A 21,093-nucleotide genomic window follows, 5' to 3' on the forward strand; every position below is an offset into this window, starting at 1 on the left:
GCAGTTTTCTACAAAACCATTCCGCCATGATTTGTCTGTATGCAGGGCCAGATTTGTTCAGTGGCCACCTTAAATCTTTTCCTCTGCATGCGTGCTCCTGTCACCTGGGGCACCTGACAGGAAGGAGGCTTTAGAACAAGTCATCATCCATCACAGAGGCTCCCAACAGCAATGCTGGCCACGTCAACCGACCGTGACGAATGTCATCTTATAGGTGCTCGCTGTACCTTTGGCCACCTGTTGGATTAAAGCAGTTCTGTCCTGTATTCCACACTCATTAAACCAAAGCCTAGAAATTTCCACTGTCACAAAGTCATGTATGTCTGTGAACTTGCTCACACGTTGGTTTTTCAGTTGCTGCAGCCGATTCATTGTGTAAATGCTGAGTAATACAACCGCTCTTGGTTGTACAATGATCATGGTAATGGTGAAAGAATGAATCCTTTCTTCATTAATAACTTACCGGGGCAGTAGTGGCCTAGCGGTTAAGGAAGCGGCCCCGTAATCAGAAGGTTGCCGGTTCGAATCCCGAGCCGCCAAGGTGCCACTGAGGTGCCACTGAGCAAAGCACCACACACTGCTCCCCAGGCGCCTGTCATGGCTGCCCACTGCTCACTCAGGGTGATGGGTTAAATGCAAAGCCAAATTTCACTGTGTGCACCGTGTGCTGTGCTGCTGTGTATCACATGTGACAATCACTTCACTTTCTAAAAAGTGCCTTCAAAAGGGTTCTTGGGCTAACTTTAATGAATATAGCTCCAACCTAAAATATATGCTTTGTGACATAAGGTGTGGAAAACATTATGTTAGTTCAAATTCTGATGCAATAAAACACAAAATAATGTAAAAAAAAAAAAAAAAAAGCCTACTAAAATAGCAGAGATGTTCTATCTAAATTATTATTTAATGGGCCTGTGCGGTTTCTAAGAAAACAGGTCCACTAATCTGAGCATTGCGATTTTGAAATCCAGTTGACAGGCCTGTCTTTTTTGACATTTTGAAGCCAGTAATGTTATTTTGCCGGGCTCTCTTGTTTGATGCACAGTCAAACTGCATTATTTTTTTAACCTGCTCAAGCACTGACGTTGGCTTTGATGCATCTGACGGTCACAGGATTGATAACTGGTTGAATTTAATTGGTGAGGGTTTCTGAATGGAGCCTGTGTTGTAGGTGCCTCATTATTTTTTGCAGTGTTCTGCATCCTGACAGCCTCCCCAGTGGTTCACTTGATGAATGCTGAGCACGGGAAACCAATCAGATGCACTTCAAACAGTAATTAGCCATGTTCCTGCAGCCCGCCTTTGGATGCTGCATCATCTCTGGAGAAACCTGCGCAGGTGCTTGGTAGAGATGGCTTGTTCCTGCCGTGCATTCACTCACTGCTGGGAGACCTCGCTGTTCCGGCGAACAATAGTGACATTGGAAATGTCTTCGCTCATTAAATTTTTAATGGCGCCCATTTCAACTAAATGGACTCCGACTGGTTCCTCGCACCTTCATTTTTCTGTCCGTTGTCTGTCTCTGATGGTCTGTTATGAACTCTGATGGAGTAAGCGCCTCTCCACATCAAAGTCAAACGGACCGCTTGCCGCTGTCGGCCCACGCCGCGCCTTTCAGACCCGCTCGATTGATCAGTCTGAGAACGGGAGGGGAAGAAAAGGACTGGGGCCGTGATGAAAATTTGACAAATGTTGCAAATTAGCGCGGGCCTGTGAGACAGACTGCTATTAGATTGTCTTCGGGAAGCCAAAGATGGATGCAGCCACTGTTGGCCTGACCCAGCACTTAGCATTCATCTCCATCCATTTACGCTCCCATCATTCAGGTTAAAGGACTGACCATTTGCCAATTACGAGCTTAAAGATTTGCCACCTTGGGGCACCTGCTGCCAAGTCCAGCCCTCTAGAGAGAGGCCTGGCTGCGTCCCAGAATGCCGTGCAATTTGCAAGGTGCAACATCTGGTCGCTGCTTCCTTGTCTTCAACTTTCCTCCTGTGCAATCACGCCTCAGATTTACAGAGGGGAGTGGCATCTGCTTGGCACCATTTGTTTGCTGATGCCAGCCACATGGTGTCTTTATGGTGTGCCAGCATCTGTCATCTGTCCTAAAGATATAAACTGGGATTTGATTAGGCTTGCCGGGCCGCTTGTTTTCACAAATGGGGCGGACGTAAAACAACACAAGGGCTAGTTATGCCCCAATATATTCACTTCACTGACAGCCTGGGCGCCAGGGCACTGCATAAATTTGCCCGACCTAAGAGGCGTATCTTAGCACAGAGCAAATTGCCACCGAGTCGAGCTTCAGTTTGGTTCTAAAGAGACTTGCACCTGGAACGTAAGTGTCACTACTTACACACATCACTCCATCTGATTCACATACACACACACACACACACACACACACACACAAACACTGTTGCGCATAGTTGTCTGGTAATAACATTTGATCAGGTCAATTAGAAATTGTGGAGGCCTAATAACCCAATATACCACCATCCTTTGTTACAGAAGTACATTTTTTTTTAAAGTATGGACCAGACTTCAGAATGCAAAAACGTCAATATGAAAATGTATCTTCGCAACATGCATGACAAAAATTTAATTGGTTTTTGCAGTAATTAAGGTGCAAGGAACAGGGGGAGAATGCATTTGAATAATAGTGATAATACAAGAAATATGTTTTATTTAGGCCATGTATCACAGCACGCTCCTCATTCAGTACAGTCACATCACAATAATGGTGTTACTCTCTTCAGCCTCAGGCACTCAATAACAACATGATCCTCTTGTGGAGATGAGTTACCAATTTTGGACACGAAGTCTCAGCGGGTGGGAATGTCTCTGTTTTCTCAGGTGACGGGAGAACCATTTGCTTATTGGCTTTTGTTCACACATGCGGCATGTTTTATGTTTTCAGTTTTATGCTATGATTACAGTGTTCAGAAACCCAGTAATGTCTGAAATGCTTTTGTCCAGACCCCTGTGCCTTTTGTTGCCATTATTGTAGTATTTTCTTCCTGTATTTTTTGTGTTTTCTTTCATACTTCTGTTTTCATATTTGTAAAGCTCTTTCAATTACCTCTGTGTACAAAATGTGCTGTATAAATATAAAAATGATAAAAATGAGCAATGCACTTTGCTGATTTGACGCCCTGCCAGTAGCTACAGAAAAACATTATCAAAAGGTGAATGTGAAGTGATTGTCATTGTGATACACTGCAGCACAGCGCACATGGTGACACAACAAAATGTGTCCTCTGCTTCTAACCATCACCTTGGTGCCCTTGGGGGCAGTGGTGGCCTAGTGGTTAAGGAAGCGGCCTCGTAATCAGAAGGTTGCTGGTTCGAATCCCGATCTGCTAAGGTACCACTGAGGTGCCACTGAGCAAAGCACCGTCCCCACACACTGCTCCCCGGGCGCCTGTCATGGCTGCCCACTGCTCACTCAGGGTGATGGGTTAAATGCAGAGGACAAATTTCACTGTGTGCACTGTGTGCTGTGCTGCTGTGTATCACGTGTGACAATCACTTCACTTTCTTTCTTTCTTTCAGTGGGCAGCCATGACAGGCGCCCGGGGAGCGGTGTGTGGGGACGGTGCTTTGCTCAGTGGCACCTTGGTGATTCGAGATTCGAACCGGCAACCTTCTGATTACGGGGCCATTTCCTTAACCGCTAGGCCTCCACTGCCCCAGAGCCACCAGGGAGCGACTTGTAGTGGTGCAGTCCTTTAAAAATAACGGCAGCTTTCTGCGGTATGGGGGTGAACCTCCAGAGGTACAGAGTGTTATTGCGAGACAGGATGGGATGCTGCTAGCTGGTAAGCAACTTATTCCTGCACTTTATCTAAATAATAATAAAATAATGAAATAACAATAAACTAATAAAATCTTTAACATCATTTAAGAGCATTTGACTGCAGATCAAGAGGTCCCAGGTTCAAATCCTGGTGCCCCCTGTAATAGTGTGTTCATTATTTGGGGCAGTGGTGGCCTAGCGGTTAAGGAAGCGGCCCCGTAATCAGAAGGTTGCCGGTTCGAATCCCGATCCGCCAAGGTGCCACTGAGGTGCCACTGAGCAAAGCACCGTCCCCCCACACTGCTCCCCGGGCGCCTGTCATGGCCGCCCACTGCTCACCAAGGGTGATGGGTTAAATGCAGAGGACAAATTTCACTGTGTGCACCGTGTGCTGTGCTGCTGTGTATCACATGTGACAAATCACTTCACTTTATCTGTTTAAATGACTCCATATCGTTCCATAATCCACACATACTATACACGTAATCTTGTAGTAAATCACAAAAGCGCACAAGCAGGGTGGCAGGGTGAAAGAAGTCCAAGAGCCCGGCTGGCCAACATTGATTTCTTGTTAAAATATTTTTCGCTCAACATATGTCGGGTGAAACCATGCATTACGAAAACAGCCGGGGAAAAGAGGGTGCTGTCAGGAAACAAAACGGCTCGGTGAGACAACAGCGCGCCTAAAGTTTTCGCCTGGCCGTTCAGCTGTGGAAAGAAGGAGCGTGCGGGCCCGTTTCCCCGGCCTCGTCTCGTCTCAAAGCAGAGCCGTACCGGAGGGCGTGGCTCTTCAGCGGAGACGCGCAGAGGGCAGACGGGGCCCAAATTGCTGCTACTCTAATGACACACCGCTCACCTGGCAGCGGCCCAGGAAAACCGCGCCTGTCATTTTAAGGGTGAAAGATGATACGTAATAGAAGAGCAAGAACGGGAACGTTGGGGTTGGGAGCGCTGTCTTCCGGACGCCGGCACTTAGCAGCACAATTCCTGGAATACAAGCTTTCTGTGGCACTTTCCTAGCGCTTGAAGCAAATACCGATATTTTAAAGTAGGCACTTTAATATCAGCCCAAATAATAATATCCATGGAATCGGAAAATTCGCATGGTACTCAGCACACATGAAGTCAGTGTGAAGCATAGTACAGGCATAGCACATCGACACTTTCCTCCCGTTGTCATGCAGATAGAGCAGTCAGTGGCGAGCGGGAGTGCGAGAAAGTGTTGGAGAGAACAGACAAGGAGCCTGGCAGCACACACACACACACACACCACTTTCAGCATGCAGAGCTTTCCTGGCAGTGATGATGAAATAATAATATCCATGGAATCTGTCAAAATTTGCATGGTACTCAGCACACATGAAGTCAGTGTGAAGCATAGGACAGGTTGGGGGACAAATTAGTGAACGGAAACTGCTTGTTGGACAGGTCGTTCTGGCAACTTCTGAGCTTGCTGGTCCCATTAGAGGGAAGGGTCACAGCAGATCAATACGCAGTGACTGTGTGTGATCCACCTTTACACCGTCCACTTTGCATGGCTGAGCAGCCGAGATAATGAATGGACCGTGATTATTTAGGCACAATTAGCAATAATCTGCTGGCGCTGGGCAGCCAAAGTCAGAAAAGAAGCACTTGGCACATTTATTTGCTAACATTCCACCCAAGATCAATCACTTTGGCTGTGCCAACAGCAACTCCGTTACTCTGCAGACCTTAAATAAGACTTGTGCCATAAAATATGCAAACATAATCACACTTTTGCAGCTATAAAAGCAGCACTGATGTCATCAGGCACTTGCACTTTGCGGATGGAAACCATACGCAGCAGATCTGGCAACAAACAGCATAATTACACACGCATTTGCATATATTTAGATTTTTTTTTCCCAATCAGGTCCCAGCATCTCCACCACTGTACACAACCCCCTCTGCTGCTCAGGGTTGCGTTTCCATGAGCTTCTTCTAATGAGCCCGGTGGGAAATGTGTCCCATTGATTTACAGGCTTCAGTTCCCGGTTCCGTTTTGAAAGCCGGCACCATCGTTTGAGGATCTACCAGACGGTCATTTTTTATGCATTGGAGGACGAATGCATGCACCAGCATGCACCGCGTGGCTCCGGGCGAGAGCCGCATCTCGTTGCCGTCCTGTGAGTTGGCAGGGTTTTTAAAAACCTAAAGATATGAACACAGTTTCCATGACTGAGAAAATCACTGGGTCACCCATCTTTGAAAATAGGACGTTGCAGGCCCGTTTTAATTTTCTCATCTGCAGGAGACCTAAACAGCCTCACATTCTGTTGTTACGAAGAGGAAATCGTTCTTTTTACGGATTGCAGCGCTGCAGAAACGGAGGAAATACGGGCCTCGTGCCTCATCACACACTGAGAAAATGTAGCGATGTGCCACGTGAGTACTGTAGGGCCGTGACGTTTCATTTTCTCTTTGTTCGTAACCTACTCGTGACAAGTACAAACAGGCCGACTCCTGTGTGCAGTGTGTGTGAATGAGCGAGCGAGCGAATCCATCTGCCTGGACCGGTGATTGATGGCTGTTAGGTGCTCGTACCTAACACTCTCCTTGGCATGGATTTTACACAGGACGGGGCCCGCGACGGGCCGGCGGAATCGGCCCCCGTCTGTCTCGTAATGGTCCCGCTTAAATATTACCTGCAGCCTCCTGTAAAGATTTCTTCATTGCCGGGGGATGCTTTATTTGCCGGGGATCGATGTGGCGCACGTTCCAGGGGCGGGAGGCTGAGACGGGCCCCGGCCGTGTTCCAGTGTCACCGCCGCTGCACGCCTTTATCGGCCCGCTACATCTATCAGCAGGAAGGGCAGAGCGAGCGCGGCACCGACACTTTCCTCCCGTCGCCACGCAGATAGAGCAGTCGGCGGCGAGCGAGAAAGTGTTGGAGGGAACAGACAAGGAGCCTGGCAGCACACACACACACACACACACACACACACACACACACACCGCCTTCAGCATGCAGAGCTTTATCTTGGCAGCGATGGTGAAGTATTTGATCATGCTGCGAATCAGCACTGGACAACTGAGTGCACCACATGCTAGAAAATGACCAATTAGCAAAATGCATTATCGTTCCAACCTGGAAACTGCTACAAAAAAATGTCCTACTTCCGTGCTGACTTTCCGATTCATAGATCATTGGTTAGTGCAGTCTAATAACATATTGGTTTTTTTGCTCCCATCTTATTGAAACGACGCAAGGTGTTGAGAGGGGCACAACGTCACTTCTAGCGGTGAGCTTGCAGACTGCACCCCACTGAAGTGTGTGTTAGAACCTGCCTGCAGCTAGAGGTTTGTCCAGCCTTCGCTACCGGAGAAAAACATTTACATTTACATTTACATTTACGGCATTTGGCAGACGCACTTATCCAGAGCGACTTACAACGTGCTTTCAAGTTACCATCAATGAAGAGATCAATTACGGTTCACTAGGACCCCAACTATGAATACATCTATTTTATTCACTCTGTTGTAGATTTTGTACACAAGTTCGACAACAATAAAGTTACAAGTTCATCTAAATATTCTTTAAAGAGGAAGATCTTGAGCTGTCGTTTGAAGGTGCTCAGTGACTGAGTAGTTCTGACCTCGTTGTTCATTCCACAACCGAGGGGCCAAGACGGAGAAGAGTCTAGATGAATGTTTTCCTTTTACCTTTAGCGATGGGGGGACCAGGCGAGCAGTACTGGAGGCTCGGAGTATACGAGGTGCAGTGCGAGGTGTAATAAGGGCTGTGAGGTAGGATGGTGCTACTCCATGTTTGGCTTTGTAGGCCAGCATCAGTATTTTGAACCTGATGCGTGCAGCTACTGGGAGCCAGTGGAGGCAACGTAGCAGAGGGGCGGTGTGGGAGAAGATCAGTCGTGCTGCTGCATTTTGTATGAGTTGTAGAGGTCGGGTGGTGCATAGTGGTAGACCAGCTAGAAGGGAGTTGCAGTAGTCCAGTCTTGAGATTACTAAGGACTGAACCAGTAGTTGGGTGGCCTGGGTTGACAGATAAGGGCGGATTCGTCTGATATTGTAGAGAAGGAATCTACATGAGCGGGAAAGATTGCTAATGTGAGTTGAGAAGGAGAGTTGGTTGTCTATTGTTACGCCAAGGTTGCGGAGAGAGTTGTCTAGGTAAATAGCAAGATCCTGATGTGGTGAAGAATCTGCTGGAATGAATATTAGTTCAGTTTTGGTGGGATTGAGTTGGAGGTGATGGGCTGCCATCCAAGACGAGATGTTGGTTAGACATGCAGAAATTTTGGAAGCAGCGTGTAGATCAGAGGGAGGAAAGGAGAAGAGGAGTTGTGTGTCGTCAGCAAAGCAGTGGTAGGATAATCCATGTGAGGAAATGACCTCACCAAGTGATCTTGTGTAGAGGGAGAAAAGGAGAGGACCTAGCACCGAGCCTTGAGGGACACCAGCGGAGAGTCTACGTGAGGTAGAGGTGGATCCTTCCAAGTCACTTGGTAAGATCGCTCATCAAGGTAGGAAGCAAACCACTGCCATGCTGAGCCCCGAATTCCAAGAGAGTCTTGTGGTTAATGGTGTCAAATGCAGCAGATAGGTTGAGGAGAATAAGAACTGATGACAGTTTTGCCAATCTGGCTGCATGTAGCTGCTCGGCAACTGCCAGAAGGGCAGTCTCAGTGGAATGAGCGGTTCTGAAGCCAGACTGGTTAGGATCCAGGAGGTTGTTCTGTGATAGAGATCGAGATTGCAGTCTATGTAGCTATGAAACACTTATTCTAATGCCACCGGTACCAGCACTTCAGACTAAAAGCAAGCAGGAAGATGGGGTGGGGTGGATCTCAGTGCAGCAGAGTACAGGGGATGACCACATGTAAAAAGATGCTGTCTGGATGGTCCGGAACATCTGAAGTTTAAAGGAGTGTAGTCCCACAAGGAATGTCTACGATATGTGCTATAATACCTACCAGCATGTTCTCCTATAGCTTGCCTCAGATTAGATAGGCCATCATGGTCACGATCTCTCTGTCATCTAAATATTGCTACGCACCTCTGAAAGAATATTTTATATGAATCTGCGACCCCTTGGAAACAGTTTCTGCTGCCATGGATCCTTCACTTAAGTGTTCGCGTGGATATTTTACCAAAAAGCGCACAGATAAACAGTAGATTGTCTCCAGAAGTTCCGCGACTTCCTCGCCGCTCCCACGTTACGAAAACGTGGGACCTTCTCACCCGCGATTAGAGAGATGATCGTCAGGGAGCTTCTCTGTAGCCGTGATGGCCAGATCGGAGCGCGGGGTTCCATCATAGTGAAAGGCCGCCCAATGACCCGAACATGACGCCCTTGGATTTGATTTGCATATTTTATATACGTGGGGATACAGGCACCTATGATGACACCCAGCGACACCCACCCCCCCACCCTTCCTTGCACTCACGCCGCGCTGTCACACAACGGCCAAGTCAGCGGTCTTTTTTTAACACTGCACGTAAAACGAGGACAACATGGCGGCAGATGCGCGGGCAACAGCTGCTTTGTTCTCGGCGACTGACAGCGGGTGGAGTCTCTGGGCCGGGATGTGAGAGATTATAGCCTCCGGATCACCAGCAGGGATTATAATACAGTATAAACCCTACTCTAAGAACTAGGGCTGCAACTAATGTCGACTACTAACTTTAACCGACTAGGTATTGACTAATTGCATTATGAATTACATTATTATAAAAGGACTTCTATTTATCTACCAGCTTTTACATTTAGCATGAGGTTGTGATAAATAATAAACACACTGAAAAACTTATTTTGTTTGCTACTGATACTATTAATAAAATTGCTTATTTTCCAACAATTAAAAAGAAGTTACAAGACACATTGCTCTTCCTGACAAATGCTCTTTCTCACCAGGTACTTCCCCACCAACATGTCATAGATCAGTTTCAAGCCAAAAGTGTGTACAATTGGCTGAGAGACCTGATGAGCGTGATTTTGAGGAAATATTAAATATATTAAATCACGTTAGATGGAGCACATGACCAGAAGCACAGTTTATGTTGGACTCTATTCACCACTGAAGAAAAACTATCACAGGATGTCATAGAGGAACGTTGGTGGCTTCAGGAAAATAGAAATTGGGAAACAATCTTATTCTGTGATCAGTATTACAGTATCAATGTGAGAAATGTATTTTTATATGACTGAGAATGATAATGCAAATTAGACTAGTAAGTGAATTTAAAGTTCTTTATTTTAATACTTTCAGCCTTTCAATGCATTCATATTGTTGTTTAGCTGTATAGGACAAGACAAGAATGGGTGGCGTTTACATAATTAACGGGGGGGTTACTGGGGGCACACATTCTCGACGATTGTGTGCTGGTAAGTTTAGGATAGTGCACGGTTGCTGGGATCTATGTGAGCGTGCCCTCCTGTTCGACTAATAAACAGCTATGGCTGATAAAACCTCTATATTTCATCCAATGTCTGCATGTCTGGCAACAATTATTGACAGTCAAATACGTTGCTCACTGTTTTTAATTGCCGATTGTTGGTGAGATTGTGGACAAATTGTTTCAGCCAGGAGGGCCAAACCTGCAGTTTGAACATATGTGCGCTGAACGTATCAGTGTACACTAAAGATGGTTGTGAAAAGTTCAGTATAATGTTCCCGGAATCAGCACCACAGATTCGTGTTATTATTCTGCAACCATTTTTTAAACTTATTGCAGTAACTATATGGAAAAAAAATTATGGCATGACAATGGGAAAGCAATTCTAATGGAATTAGTTTAAAATAGGTGTCTAACCTACCCCTCTAATAGGAAGCTGGATCCGGAAATATATTGCGATACGTGATATCGTATACGTGAGCTGCAGTCTCACTTCCGGCATGGCACATAGGGATACAATTGCAGTTGGGCTTAGAGTGAAGGGTCGGGGGTCAGCAGCATGGATACGTTTAGGGCCGGGAGCGATACATTCATTAGGATGAAACATGCAGCTCCCAGTTCAGTCTGACAGTTTTAGGAGGCGTTCATGTAACCTAGCGGCCCGTCAGCAGATTTCTGGTTATTAATTGTCATTGATTTGTCTGTCGGAATGCGAGATGAGCGTCAATTGTGGACAAATGAACGTGACCTTGGTGTCATGCATTATTTTGTACTCCCAATGCTGCTATGCTAATTGACGTGAACAAACTTCTGAACTTCGGGGGAGAAGGTGTTTAACACACATATGTCTGGCACTCACTTGCAGTGAATTAGGGTGCAGGAGCTTCTTCTTCAAGGCTGAGTCCAGCGAGTGTGGAAACATTCCCCGGCAGTGAGGGAAGGAAAAATAAAATAAAATAAATCCAAGAGGTTGCAGATGGGACAACATGAATCCGCAGCCGTGTTAAACATCTTCATGGCCAAGAATGCTAATTCATCCCTGCACCTCCAGCCTATTTATGCAGACAGACCATTTTAATATGCGCCTGTCTCCAGGCCAAGTTCATTATGAACCGCTTTCATGCTGGTTAAAAAAAAAAAAAAAGTTGCATCACGTCGATTTCATTCATACGCAGTATCAAGCTGAAAAATGTGTTCAGTCGAGATGCTCGACTTTCCCTTAATAAATGGATGAATGCCATTTTCCCAAGACGGAGAAGACGCAGTTGACCGAGTCGCGACTCGTTAGAAATGGTGATGTCGGCGCAGGTGATGTGCCCAAATGAAACTGATGATGGCGAGAGGAGCCCATTTGCTTCTGTGCCACACGGCTCGTCCATCTTTTTCTGAGTAGTTCGAGCGCATCCTGGTGCCATGTGACGCAAATCAATCGGGGGCAATCATCCACACGCCTCCACTGAGCAGTTGATGAATCGGTGGGGCGGCGGAGGGGGGTGAGAGATGGATGGCAGGGAGATGGACGGTGCCGGTGGGCCGGAGTGGGTGGGAGGGCACAGAGAGAGACAGCAGGTGGGAGAAGAAGTCTCTGTCTGGGCGGCCAATGGCAGTTATGATTGTGAAGGGCGAGTTGATCGGACAAGTGTTAGTGAGTGTGTGTGTTTCTATGGAAGGCTCAGAAGGCGGGACCCCCCACAGAGGGGCCGGGCTGGGGGCAGAACATGACATTATCTACCCAGTACGGACTGACACCTCTCCCTTCATGACATACAGACTAGGGATAGGCTGATAACAGATCCGGATTAATGAATAAATATCTTCGTTGTCAATATGTTATTACCTGTAAAATTGGTATTGCATTTACATAATGGAAAAAAAATATTGATTTTCTGTCCTACCATAGACACCTCTATCATGACGAGCAGCTAGACCATGCATTGCTCCTGCTACTGCTGAGGAAAGTTCTACATAACCCCGAACGGCTTTCGAACCCTAGAGGATTGCTCCTCGGATAAAACACGACGGTTGAAAAAACGTTGAAAAAAACGCTCTTTATGCTGCTCATAAATGATTCAGGTTGAATTGGTGTGAATGGTGACAGTGGGACGACCGCCCACAAGGCTTGTGTATTTGGCTTGAGATGAGTACAAGACAATGTGCGCAGCCAATCAGAAGCTCTGCAGGACACGGGTCAGACCAAACAGGGCTGTTTTTTGGGCTTGTGCAGGTGGCCTGCTTCCCACGGCTAGAATACAGAATACAGCCCACTAACCAATAAGCAGACATAGCAACTCAGATTTATTGCTGCTTTTTACTTAGCAGCAACGGGGAGAAAATCTGGTTTTGAACAGACTTCCCTGCTGCTTAGAATTTCAAAATCATTTTACCCTCACGTTTAATCCAATTGAACTCCAGTGCATAGATGCTGTAAGGTAATGCGGTAATTCCTATTGCTCTCATCATTTTAAATTCGGAAACGATGTCAGCCATCAAAATGGACGCTGACCAGCAGTGTGGGAGTCTGAATGATTACATGCCTCTTCATAGAAACCAGAGATAATGACCAGCCAGATGCGCAGCACACGAAGATTCCTGCTTTTGATTATCAGAAGTAATTAGTGCTAACAGATGCAGCGGTTATCAGTGCAAAACGGGCAGATAATCACCCTACTGTTCCTGCATTCATACACCATCACGGCATGGATTCCATAATAAAAGGTCAAGAGTGTGCATATGAATTAATTCCATGGATTCCATGCACATTTTGGAGGGTGGGAGGCCGCACTGACCTCACGACCCACAATGTCGTGGGTTCAAATCCCCTTTGGTCACTGAGAACAACCCTTAACCCTGTGTTGCTCCAGGGGGACTGTCACTGTAATTAGTGGCTGTAAATAGCACAGGATAAGCCTGTCTATCAAATCATCCTCCTTTATGGCTATCAAAATGACGAGAAAAAAAAAAAGAGAAAGCAAAATCAAAAATTCTGATATCTCCAAACAGTGCTGCACACTAATTTCCATTTCTTCAAGGACACTCAATCACGGACAGTTTCAGCTCGTGGATGTACAGAATTCTAAAACAGGGTATGTTAAAATGCACCCATTGCATCATCTACTATTTACTGTGGGATAATCTTGAGAAACAAGTCAACCGTTTATGCAAAACTCAGTGTGAATCCGAAATGGGATCTTTTGCCTTTGCACATAGCACATAGCATCTGTTCTGTTGATGGGGTGTTGTTTCCTTCCTTTGTCGCTGTGAGTACAGAGTTCTGTGTTCATAGGGATGTAAGCGCCTTAGACTTTCTCATGTCAGCGAGAACCTGCAGGTACGGCCCCTCCCAGGGTGCTTCTGAGAGAACATGGTGGGAATACGGGCGCGTTCACACATAACATACTAACGCGCACAAAGGGCTCTTCGGTGGCGCACTCACCATGCTACCGATTGGCAAGGCAGATGCTAATGAGTGCTGGGATGTAATGGTTCCACACACAGACTGTGGCTTCCCTCAGGGAAAGGAGAAGAGGCAATTATCGTGGCAGTCATTTCTGGTGCAAGTGGCTCCGTCACAGCCGTTATTACCAGCATCCCGGAGACGGAGGAAAGAGAGGAGCACAGCTCATTAACTAATGGGGAACAACACTAACATCTGGACCGGTGAGGAGGGTGTCGGCCCACCCATTGTACCTGATTGTGGCGTGTGTAAAGAAGGTACCTCAGGGATGTAATGAACATACCATAATAATAGAGATTAAAAACTGTGACTATCACTAAAAAAACGAATGGTTGTTAGATTGATTAGAAACGTCATGCTTGGAAGTGATTGCTGGGACGCTGTCATGCCTTTTGCAAGCTCGAGCGTCCCAAAATAATCCCCAGTAACAACTGGATGGCCTAAATGCATCAAATAGTGCATTAAATGCAATAAACAGATTGAAAGTTAATGCGTTATCATTTTGGAATTGGTGCTCAGAGAGCAATAGGACAACAGAGAGGTAGAAATGAGCTTTTCTTTGCCTCTACATACACACAATGTCATTTATTCCCCCCAAACAAGTAAATTCAGCATTAACTGTTTTTCATTAGGTTAGCAAAATAGCTTACGGTTTTCATTGGTGGTTTTGCACTGTTCTGCAAGCGAACCACGCGGCCTGGTGCATGCAGTGTCAAAACAGCTGGCTCAAAAGGTCAAACTAAGAAATACATTAATTACAACAAGAAAAATGTGAAAGTGTGAGTGAAAGTAGAGAAACTCACAAAACAGGGGGAACGAGACCCCAAAACACAAATAACCCCATGTCTGGGACCATGCTCCGAACGAAAAGTTGTGAATATGATCAATCAGTCACAGCGTCTTGTTTGTATGGCACGAGTATCGGTACTCGAGTGGGCCAAGCGGAGCCCTCTTGCTGTGTAGGTGGCAGTGATCAGAAGGATAAGGAATTACATAAGAACTGGTTAGTGCTTAATTTCTAGGTTTTTTTTTTTGGTAATTTTCTATTGAAGATCCCTAGGCTTCTACATTAGAGTTTTACTTTAGCATCTTCTCTTTCTTGGCAGCCAGGTGCTGGAATGAACTTTTACTAGATGTCGGAATAGCTGAATCATTAAAGATATTGAAGCGCAAGATAAAAACCTTCCTGTTCAGAAAACACTTACTGTTGGTGTTCTGAGATGTTTTGCGAATTGTCCTAGTGAACCAAACGAGGGAATTCAATGATTGATATTTTAAAGCGTTCATGTAAGTTGCTCTGGATGAGAGCATCTGCCAAACACTGTAAATGTAAATGTTCTATATACCGTAAGTCTTTTACCATGTATCTGAACCAGCACTCCTCCTGCCGCCGCTTTCTTCATCCAAAGCTTATTCCTGTCAGCCCTCTGCCATCTCCATCTTCCATCAATTCTAGTTTTATTTCTCTTCTGCAAGTATCCACGTCTGGAAGCCTAGTGGTGACCTAGCGGTTAAGGAAGTGAACTCGTAATCAGAACTGAGAAAAAGCACCGTCCCCACACACTGCTCCCCGGGCGCCTGTCATGGCTGCCCCCTCACCAAAGGTGATGGTTAAAAGCAGAGGACACATTTCGTTGTGTCACCATGTGCTGTGATGCAGTGTCCCACAATGGCGTCAATTTCACATATAACACTTTGATGTCCTTGCACCGAGACCTGGTCTCATCTTGTTTGTATTAAGTACCTCTTTCGGAACGGCGCCTTCTGCCTTAATCCATCAGAGCTTCTCTTTCACCAGCCGCCTTATCTCGGCTTTATCAGCTTCTTTGCATACAGTCCATCCGTCTTTTTCCGGTATTACAGATCAGTAATTACACTTTGTTTGTTACGTGGCATTTGGTTGAAGGGCGACGGGTGACCCTGCTGCACTTCAATTATCTCTTGGTCACAAGCTGCCTCGTCTCCCCTCACGTCTGGCCGTTTGTGAGGATTCCTCCTTCTCCCTGACTGCACAAATTCTGTAATCTGCTTTGCAAAACCACCTTTGCTGTGCAATTACATCCAGCTCCCTCTCGAACAAAACGTATTTAGCGCTCGACGTCTGAAAATGGAGTTCTTCGCTCTGGAAAGTAACGATCTGGACGTCTCTGATCCAGATCCGCGCGCGAAACCCCGCCTGATGAACGAGCGGAGCTGCGCCGAGGTGAGTCCTCCCCGCTCATCAGCGCTCATTTCCCCCCCAGCAAAACCCACGCGGGCAGGAGACAAGCTATTTACCGCGGCGAGTGGGGAGCGCCGAGGAGCGGCTAATACGCCACATTTGTCAGGCCGCTCTCGGCGCGTCCTGTTAATTCTGTTTAGACGGGAAAATTGGCTGGAAGCAGATTTGCGCTGTTGTGCCGGATCAGGGCCCATTTTTCAAAACACCAATTATGTGGCCGGGGCCCATCGATCAAAGGTTCCTTCTCAAGATGAGCGACGCAAATGAATTTGGGAGCCGTCCGAGTCGCGTGACGGAAAAAAAGTGCGCCCGTCGACCTCCTCTTCCTCTGAGGAGGAGGCGGAGCAGCTGCGCGGCTGCGGCTGGTAATTAAAGGTGTGCAATTTTTTAAAAAATCACATTAATCATAATCGTTCAGATCTGCACAGGCCAGCGGAAACGTTAATGCCCGCCCCTGATCCCGTGTTCTGATCCGAGAGGGGGGCAGCAGCCAGTCTGAATTACCTTTGCCCACCTTCCCGACTCTGACAGGGCGGGATTGCGGCCAGAAAAACGTACAATTACCATAGTGGAATATGCATGAGGCCACTTTGTGGCAACTGAAGCTGAACAAGCCCCGAAATCCACCGCCGGCAGCTCTTTTAATGGCCCAGTTTCTTGCTGAATGACAGTTGCGTTTATTGGCATCCGATCGCCTTTCTTCCAACGCTCTTTTTTTTTTTTATCTCTGGAGACTTGAGTAAAAAAAAAAAACAGTGAATCAAAACCTGGATCACAGCCACATAAGGTGTAGACTCTCAGGCACCGGCGATAAATGCTGCTAAGGCACGGCGTGGTGTGTGCATACCAATGCAGGCCTGGCTCCGGCTCACGGGTCCATCACCTGGAGATATGGGACACGATGGCCGAGGCCATCAGATCGGGATTCGGCGCCATCGTTACATCTAATTACCATTTACATGAAGTGCTGGCTGAGAGCCAGCAGAGAGGCTATTGGTGTTTAGGCACCAATCACACACACACACACACACACACACACACTAAAGAACCTTATTTTGCTGCGGCTCTTGTTGGATGGTAACAGAAGTTCTCCAAGAGTGTGGAAAGGGCAGGATGTAGCTCTGTACTGTAGCTCAGGCCAGTTCTGAGTGGCGTGGTCAGGTGTTACTATGCTGACCCACGTCTGCCAAGAAAGAAATGGGCATGTGAAGACCTGATCTAGTCCACGGGCTAATGTATCATGTTTTCTCTTGCGTCTTGTGCATGGTGTGTGTAGGAAGACCAGGATGCACCTTGGCAAGATGACAAGTCAGCATTGCGATGCTTTGGGGTCCCGCAGCCATGTAAATGTTTGTACCTCCTACTTAAACGTTGTTGCTGATCGTGGATCTCATATTCCCTGATGGCAGCGCAGGATAATATATCCTGCCACACACCAAAACGGGTGACTGTCCCTCAAATTAAGAAAAAAGGAGAAAACAATACCTCACAACCTACATAAAGTTGGAAAGTTGGAAAGTGAAGTGATTGTCACATGTGATCCACAGCAGCACAGCACACGGTGCACACAGGGAAATTTGTCCTCTGCATTTAACCCATCACCCTGAGATGGCCATGACAGGCGCCCGCGGAACAGTGTGTGGGGACGGCAGGGGGGACGGCTTGGTGACAGATATCACAAAATACCTTCAGGGGTCTCGTGGGTCATGGATGTTTCGGCAGCAAAGGGGGACCTACTCATTAGGCAGGTGCTTAGTGATATTACGTAACGATTGATCGGCCTCCATAGAGGTGATAATCACTATGCTGCACATGTAATATAAATGTAGAACTATTTCTGTGCAGCCAAGCGTCTGTCTCTTAGGTCCGTGTGAGGAACTTCTCGGTTGCCCACCTCCCAGTACAGTAACAGTAACAGCACTTGTTTTAATTGAATTAGACCGGTGCCCATGCGGGTTTCTTCGCAATCACGCGCTAATTAAGGCGTTCAGCAGCGGATGGGAAGACTCTTGAACCAGTCAGCTCCCTTAATTAGGAAAATAATTACAGAGAGATGGAAAATCCTCGTGCAGACCAGTCCTCCCCTCCCCTCTAATGCAGATTCAGCAAGTCACAAATCAAAACTCGGAGGGAAGAGTTGATACGTTTAAACACCGATGTTATTTTTTTTATGTAATTTAATGGGCCGCTTGCGCGCTTGCAACCCGGTAAACTGGGTTGTAGATGATGGCGTAAGACTTGTCTTTTAATGGCAGGCCCAGCATGGCGCAATATATTCTCACTTACAGCCTGTAATGAGAGCCTGATGGTGCAAGCGATAAATATCTGCACTTAATAACAGTGCTTAGCTCTGTTACACAGAATATTTCGAGGGGGGATATGAACGTGCCTGTTGATGCACATCGGACGTAATGAATTATTGACAGCTTGGGCGTGGATAGTATTGCTTACGCAGTAAACTTCTGACAATTTGACAAATGCGTTTGTGAGCAGAACTTCATTAGCACCGCTGCCCTTTTACTGCATTTGTTCAGCAGCGATCAGCGTCTCCAGCAACCTCCGTCTTTTTCATTTTCATTCTGATTTATTAATTCTGAAAAAGGTCTCAATGGTCTCTTAGCAACAAGTCATGGTCAAATTTGCATACAGCCGTACAATTACCTTCGAGCACATTTGAAGCACAATTACGGCTAAACGCTTCTCGCTGGTACAAACGTGTCCTGTGGAGGACAGGCTGCAGTATGGCCACCGAGGCATCACTGACGGCACCACGTTGGCATGATTACATGCAAATGCGCACAAATGAAGATGATAACTGGTGGTCAGGGGTCACATGTGAGTGCGAGTGACAAGGAAAAAGCTTGAATTTCTCTCCCAGGGTCTGAAACATCAGGTCTATTTTGTAATGTTAATACACCCTTGAAGCTTGATTGTCTACTGAGGGAACGTGGGATTGATGTTTCTTTTCCGGATTCTATGTCTCTATACAGGGGGCCCATCCCGGTGGTCCTCCCCAATGTGTGACTGCTGCTGCAAGAACCACAAAGGCGAGGGCGAGGGCGAGAGCGGCACCTCCTTCAACGAACTCTCCACCTCCAGCTCGGAGAGCCACTCGGAGGCCAGCTCCCCCCAGGGCACGGTGATCTGCGGCCCCGTGAGCCGGCAGCAGCACCACCACCACCACCACCACGTGCAGACGCTGGATCGGCCCCTGAAGAAGGGCCCGGTGGCCATGCTGCAGCAGTCAGAGCAGCGCCGCAAGAGCGACCTGCTGCGCACGCTGACCGCCAGCTCGCGCGACACCAGCTCCAAAAAGCGGCCCGTCAAGGAGAAGATGACCATCGAGGAGGAGCTGGAGAAGTGCATCCAGGACTTCCGCAAGATCAAGATCCCGGAGCGCTTCCCCGAGAGGAAGTACATGTGGCAGGCCGACCTGCTGCGCAAATACCGGCTCTGAGGACACGCGACCGGACCAACGCGAACGCTCACGCCGAGGTCCGGACGCAAACGTTTCTACTGCCTTAGAACGTCCCCGTCTTACGCGGGGAGACGGCCCGCAATGCCACACCATCAGTCCTGTTTTTCCTGGTATCCTCCCCTCGCTCCGTTTCCTCCCGCCGTCAACGTGGTCAGCGTTACCGCGCAGAAAGACGGGTTCTGCTCGTGTTGGTTATCGTGTCGATGTGGCACCAAGGTCGAAGGGAGAAACGTGGAACGATAAGGGAACGATCATTTATTCATGCCATCCCCTCCCTGTTCCGCTCTAAATATATCCAGCGCCTACGCCCAGTGGACTTCTACACACTTTCCGGAGCGCAAGACAACTGGTTTTTTCCTCTCTTCCTTTTTTCCTTCGTTCAATTTTGCTGGCTTTGCTTGTTGGCCAGCCGCGTCATGCAGGTAGTTTCACGTGGCCGAGCGAAATTCAATATCCCACAACCGTCTGAAGCGTAGCGATAGAAAACAAAAAAAAGTTATAAACCGTGCACACGCAGACAATAGAAAGGATGGATATAGCAAACAAAACAGCGAAGCACAAACACCCAGCACATGCATAACATGCCAGAACGGATCGTGGTGACGACGGTGGCCTTGCCTGTCCTGAACAGACTGATTCTAGGGTTCCGCTGGGTATTGAACAGAGCTGCTTGGCGCATATGATATCCCAGCTGATGCTAAATAAAGCAGACAGACACTGAGAGGCCAGGATGTTTGGGGGAGGGGGGGGGCGTGGCAAAAAAAAAACTCAATTTATGAAGGTGCCTCAGTTATGCTAAACAGTGTTGGACGGTCACCATGTAACGTCACAACTTAATTCCTTCCGTCGCCCTTAAAGAAGAGGTTGTTGAACTTTTTTTTTTTTTTTTTTTTAACAGCTATGACATACAGTATGTGAAACAAGTTTCAGTCACAAACCCCCCCAGCAAATACTTTGCATTGCGAAGTAAAAAGACCCTTCTAGACCCGCGGGAGTCTTTTGCATGCTCTAATGACTTCGATAAGAATGCAATTAATTTGTGGAATATCGGTTGCTTGATCTGCTCTGTTGGTGAAGGTTAATATTCAAGAGCAGATTAAGGATGTGTTAAGGCTTCTGTTTGCTGATAAAAAAAAAAAACTAAAATCATCTTAAGATCTATGTGAATTTGCCATCAGCGATGTAATCAGGTTTGGCTGTAAACAATGATATATTTTTGGATGCAATTTAGGGTTCATGTAAGTACAGTATCTCAGATTCATCTTATATGAGTGGAAAAAGAGGTGATAATTAACTGAATGTAAAATGGTAAATTGATTGGTAATGGAGAAAATAAGAGTATATTGAACAGAGAAATGGATATGTAATAGTATGCAAGCATACAAAAAAATCTAAGAAATTGATGCAAATATAGCTAAAATGTCACTATATATACTATATATTATCTATAATATAATACATTATATATATATATATATATATATATATATATATATATATATATATATATATATATATACACATACATACATACATACATACATACACACTACATGTCTAATATATTCTATAGAAGGTGGTATGATTTGAATACAAGTGTATAATATTATTTTTTGAAATGCCTTCAAATGCAGCCATCCTTCTGCATGTGCAATAATTGCAGCCGGTTTCTGAAGTCTGTTGCTCCGTCGTTCACTGTGTCGTCACTGTGCTGTCACTGTCCAGACATTAACCAAAACTTGTGTGAGCTGTCATACTTGTCT

The 21,093-nt window shown here is 46.5% G+C and overlaps 1 protein-coding gene across 1 annotated transcript in view; it reads left to right on the forward strand.

Moving 5' to 3' along the window:
* The window catches only part of kctd16b (potassium channel tetramerization domain containing 16b), a 40,341-nt gene extending 20,232 nt beyond the window's left edge, over positions 1-20,109 (forward strand). Inside the window, exon 2 of the mRNA XM_028984264.1 lies at positions 18,843-20,109. Coding sequence (XP_028840097.1) covers positions 18,843-19,309 — 467 coding nt within the window. The 3' untranslated portion in view covers positions 19,310-20,109. The remainder of the gene's footprint in view (positions 1-18,842) is intronic.
* Positions 20,110-21,093: the final 984 nt, after the last annotated feature.

Source organism: Denticeps clupeoides, chromosome 6 (assembly GCF_900700375.1).
Source record: "Denticeps clupeoides chromosome 6, fDenClu1.1, whole genome shotgun sequence".
NCBI lineage: Eukaryota > Metazoa > Chordata > Actinopteri > Clupeiformes > Denticipitidae > Denticeps > Denticeps clupeoides.